Source organism: Filicampus tigris, chromosome 17, assembly GCF_054856515.1.
Source record: "Filicampus tigris isolate MCC_2025a chromosome 17, RoL_Ftig_1.0, whole genome shotgun sequence".
Taxonomy (NCBI): domain Eukaryota; kingdom Metazoa; phylum Chordata; class Actinopteri; order Syngnathiformes; family Syngnathidae; genus Filicampus; species Filicampus tigris.
In genome coordinates, this window is record NC_141233.1 from 18115413 (window position 1) to 18120442 (window position 5030).

The 5030-nt window shown below is 53.2% G+C and overlaps 1 protein-coding gene across 2 annotated transcripts; it reads right to left on the bottom strand.

Annotated features, from left to right (window-relative positions):
• Positions 1-15: 15 nt before the first annotated feature.
• Positions 16-4257, bottom strand: prr7 (proline rich 7 (synaptic)). Of its 2 annotated transcripts, none has more exons than XM_086057218.1 (3): positions 3988-4257; positions 2388-3060; positions 16-1247 (listed from the first exon to the last, which is right to left on the bottom strand). In XM_086057218.1, exons 2-3 carry the CDS (start codon positions 2806-2808, stop codon positions 793-795), a joined length of 876 nt encoding a protein of 291 aa, XP_085913344.1. In that variant the 5' UTR covers positions 2809-3060; positions 3988-4257; the 3' UTR covers positions 16-792. The 2 variants fall into 2 exon arrangements, with proteins under 2 accessions (XP_085913344.1, XP_085913342.1); XM_086057216.1 differs by having other exon boundaries at positions 16-1250.
• Positions 4258-5030: the final 773 nt, after the last annotated feature.

The following is a 5030-nucleotide window of genomic DNA, read 5'->3' on the forward strand; positions in this document are numbered from 1 at the left end:
CTTGTTTTGTAATGGCTGTTGCCCTGACAACACACACGATGTGTGTGTGGGTGTGTGTGTGTGTGTGTGTGTGTGTGTGTGTGTGTGTGTGTGTGTGTGTATATATTATATGTATATGTTTAAGTATGCATATGTATACTGTGTGTTACTATAATGACATGGCGACGGCCATCCCAAAATGAGCACGCGCGCTCCACTGGTAAATGAGGCCGCCGAGCAGGTTGCCAGGCAACACATCCTCTTACACTCTTGAAAAGATGGATGAGCGTGTAATAATAGTATTCCTCTGAGAATGTGTTTGAACACAGCAATGTCTCGGTGAAGCAGCATGCGACTCATTGAGAACGCGAGTGGGCTAACTCCCACCAGTTGTCATTTAGGGCTGCAATGAAATCTGGGCCTTTTACAGTTTTGGAGTGTAATACTTCCTCCAGGTACTGTGGCGCCCTGAGAAACGAATCTCAAATCCTCCCCCAATATATATACTGAAAAAAGGGGAGGGAGATGCGGCATCCGCAACGCCCCACCCCAAGAAAAAAAAAATGTAACAAGTCCAATTCATATGGTGAAGTTTTGCCGTGTGAAAATACCTTGGCCGCGGTTGTCATTTGGCACCACCGGTTTGTGCCTTTATTTTTCGGTTGTCCAATTCAGTATAGAAACAATAGCCTTTGTAGAAAACAAATGCTTGCTTGTATCGTATTGGCATGTATCGGCAATTACAAAGCTTAAATTCCTCATTTCTCCCTTGTGAGAGGTCCCTGGACCCGCCAAAGTTTGAGAAGCTCTCTCCTAGACGGCGGTGCTCCGTCCCGACGGGGGCGACGCGGCGGGTCCTCGCGAACCGTGGCCCCCAATCCGCCCGGAGCCGCCCACCCGGAGTCCCCGCGCCCGCCCGATCTGGGTCCCGGCGTGGCGGCGGGGCATCGGCGCCGTGGCGACGCCCGGCGCCACCGACTCGTACGGGTTGAACGGCTTCAAGTCGGCTTTGGTGAGCAGGCGGCCCGGCGAGTCCCGGCGTTGCGACGAAGGCAAGCGGATGAGGGAGGAGAAGGGAGTGGCGGCCCGGCCTTGCGGCTCTCTGGGCCCGGCCTTGCGGCTCTCTGGGCTGGGCTCCCGGTGGTCCCGGAGGAGCGGGGGCGCGGCGGATTTGGAGTAGCCGCCACCCAGGACTTGGGCGTAGGGCGGCGGAAGATCCTCCATGAGCAGCGCCTCCTCGTAACAGGGCGGGTTGTCCGCCACGTCTGCTTCTGGAACAAACCAGGAAGTCGTGAGCACCCAAGGGATCCTTTCTGGGCTTTTCACTTCATGCTACGCGCTTTATGAGGCGCTTGAATTGGGCTTTTCTAAATGGTGCCGCGCGATTATTTTTGCAATTGTGAAGCTTCAGATTTTGCCCACAAAAACTACATTTGCGCTAGTTCAAGTGATCAACTGGAGAGGTGAGGGACCAGCAAGCAATTGCCAAGCGTCGTATTTGCCGCTCACCCATATTAGCCTACGCTTACACTGGCTAGACGCGTAACCAGCATGAAAAGCACAAATGTCTAGGAGTGAAAAACAATCAATTGTGGAACTTCAAATTTGAATCATTTGGCTTTTGCCGCCGACATGCTAAGACCACAGTTTTCTCTTGCCGTTTTAGGCGTAACCGACGTGAAACCCAGACGGCTATCGACAGGTGGAAAAACAAGCCGTTGTGAAATCCTCAGATTTGTGTTTTGCCTGTCAAGACCACATTGCCAGCAGCTCGTCGGTTGAGTACAATAGCAAAGAAAAAAAAAAAAAAGGTCAGGCCCAAATTGTCCAGAGCGAGCGGTTAAAAGGTCCTGTTGGCTCGGCTTGGGCCGCTTCTTCCCTTTGAGTCTTCGCGCTGCCCGGATACCCGAGCCTCTTCGTCAGTCCCGCTCCGGCGCCGCCGCCTCGCTTCTCGCTTCTTTTCTGCTTTTCTTATTTATGGCTGCTCCCCTCCTTTGTTTTTTCTTTTAACTTTGGTCTTAATTCTCTATTTGACTTGCCATTTGTAAGGTTCGTGCATCCCATAAAGCATGAAAGGTCCTGACTGAGGAAAGAAAGTGGATTTTCAAAAGGAAGGAAGGAAGGCACAAATAGTTGCATGGAACGATGCAAAAGAAAAAGCACGTCTGAGGCGGGACGGAAGGATGCAAAGAGGCCAGGAAGGCAGAAAAGTACATTCAGGCGAAGGAGGCGAGGATGTCGGATATTCCGATTTGGGTTTTGGGTGTCACCAACATGTAGTCAAGCAAGAGGTCTCAAATTGGAGAGCCGTCGCAGGTGAAAAACATACAATTGGCAAGCTCCATAATGGCTTTTGCCAGTAGCTGGTAACCATTTGGCATGTCGAGGAGCCAATTCTAACCACTTACCCGGCACGCCGACCCTGCTGGCTTCCGGCAAGCGATGAGAAGAAACCTGAAGTGGAACGGGCGGCGGCGTGAAGGGCGGCGGCGAGAAGGGCGGCGGCGAGAAGGGCGGCGGCGAGAAGGGCGGCGGCGAGAAGGGCGGCGGCGTGTTCCGCGCCATCCGCTGCCGGGGCGGCATCGTCGCGGGCGGCGGGGACGCTAGCGCAAAGTCCGGGGCGGCCGGACATCCCGGCCCGTCGGCCGTCCCGAAACGGCGCTCCGTCGGGCCGCGCCGCTTGAGGCGACGCCGCAGGACGCCGCACAAACAGCACAGCGTGACCACCAGGGCCCAAAGCAACCAGAAGCCGGCGAAGCAGGCCAGGAAGGTGGACGTGCCCTGGGACATCACCATGGCGGGGACGGGCTGCGATGTCTTAAAGGACATCCATCAATGTCAATCAAGTCCGGGAAGCCGGAGCGTCCTCCGACGCAGCCGCTGGAGCGTCCGCATGCCACGCGCTGTCTTTCAGACGCCGACACCCGTTCATTGCCTCCCGCTCGGACGGATGCCAGGCGCCCAAGGAGCGCATTCTTCAGCCATTCGGACGCTTGATGCTGGCGGCGCCTTCGAGACGGCCTCGGGCTGCCAAATTCTTCCGCCTCAGACGCCGGCGGGACGCTTTGGCCTCATGCGGAGCTACACAAAGACACGCAGAAAACGGTCAACGACTAGAAAGAAAAACCACGCCGCTTAGGACCAGGAAACCGGATTGCTGTTTAGCCGTCAAAAACATGCAATCGTCAAACCTCACGTTAGGGGCTTTTGCCTGTCAAAATGTCGTTTTGACTCGTTCCACATCGACCCGCAGGGAGGAAAAAAAAAAGCAGCAAAGTTCCTTACTGGTGAAAACCAACAGTTGTCAACATTTTCTGCCTTTGAAAACTAGATTGGTCCACCATGCAGGAGAAAGAAAAACACACACAGATTTCTAGGAGTGAAAAACAAACAAGTGTGCAGCTTCACATTTGGGGGGGTTTGCCTGTGAAAACAACATTTATGCCAGTCGGAGATCTACCAACAGAAAAAAAAGTTGCCTACTGGTGAAAAACAAGCAATTGTAAAGCTTCACATTCGGGTTGTGCCCTTGCACCTCTTTTTCACATGCAGGAAACACTTGACTCGGAAGCCTGGCAATTGCTTCTTCTCCACCAGTAGGTGGCGCGCGTTTTCAGATCGGTTACACCTTTCGCCGGAATGTCATCCTCCCAGGCAAAAGCCAAAGAAGTTGCCCAAATCTGATGCGTCACAATTGCTTGTTTGTCACCTGGCGAAAGCTCTCCGTGCACAGGTGGCACATCCAGGCCATGCAGGACAAGCTGTCGCTTTGCAAACGTCGCAACATCAAAACAAAAGCAAGATTGTTGTTGTTTTTTCTTTCTCTCTTATACACTCAGACAGGCTTTTTTTTTTCATTTTCTTTTCCTTTTCTTTTTTTTTGGGGGGGGGGGGGGGGGGTTACACGCAACGAACGTGACATGTATGTCCTGGGGCGACGTGGAGCCAACTTGAGCGCGGTTGAAAGAGGAGCTTCGAAAGCTTCCACGCAAAAGCTGCGAAACTCACCTTTTTCTATGAACCCTTCATTCCTCAGAATCCGCCAAAGAAAACGATACGCCCATGCTAGACACGTTTAGATTCCGATGAAACAACAAGATGGTCCAAACGAACGAAATGGATTTCAGCATTCGATATTTGCAGGTACGCATCTTCCTCCTGGAGCGGGCACGTCAGCGAGCCACCCCCGCGTCGTGCTGCGCTCGGCGAGGCTGAAGATGAGGAGGCGCGGACGAGCTTCCCCCCACCGCCACCCCGCCACTCCTGCTGCTGCTCCTCCTCCTCCTCCTCCTCCTCCTCCTCCTCCTCCTCCTCCTCCTCCGGCGAGAACCTCCCCGCCCTCCCTCTGCTTCGTGACGCCGCCTTTCCGTACGGACAAGGCATGGAGGTGATGGCGGGTGGGGGTGCAGGGACTATTTGTCAAGCACCAGACACAGTTGGGGGTTTATGAGCTTCCGCCCCTCAAGTCTTAGGGTTAGGGGGTTGCTATTTTTGATACGAGTGTTAGGGTTAGGAGGCTGCTATTTTTGATCGGTGATTAGAGGAAGTCCTCAATTTACGAACGAGTTCCGTTCGTACGCTGGCGATGTAACCTGAACTTCCGCGAAGGTCGGATTTCACCGTTAAAGTCGAAATTTACATCAAAATGCTCGGTGTATAAAAACGAAAATACAGTAAAAATAAAAAGCATAAGATGCTGTACTTAGCATTACTGCTAAGAGGTGGATGGAGAAAAAAAGGCAAAGATAGTGCCGGCGCGCAGACACGCTCGAGACACTTTGCGCACGTTCAACCGCAAGGAATCCTGGTCTTTGTAGTGCAGGAAGTGCTTGTATGCGAAAAGTGCGTTGTTTGGCGCGCGACCCACCGCAAATACGCAAGCGGAGGTAAACAAGCTCAGAGATGCAGTCAAAAAGCACACATTTGGAGTTCGGAGGAAACCGGCTGCATCATTCCTGTGGCGAGTGACATGAATATCAAGTGTTTTATTGAGGGTGGAATGTAACGCGCGGAAATGACGTCCGTCCATTTGAGTCACGACATTCAGTCAG

Bases quoted from the DNA above. Each gene is read 5' to 3' on its own strand.
- prr7 (XM_086057216.1), bottom strand. From the start codon at position 2,808: ATGTCCTTTAAGACATCGCAGCCCGTCCCCGCCATGGTGATGTCCCAG. The intron at 1,251-2,387 runs GTAAGTGGTTAG...GGTTTGTTCCAG, and splicing joins CAGCAGGGTCGGCGTGCCGG to AAGCAGACGTGGCGGACAAC.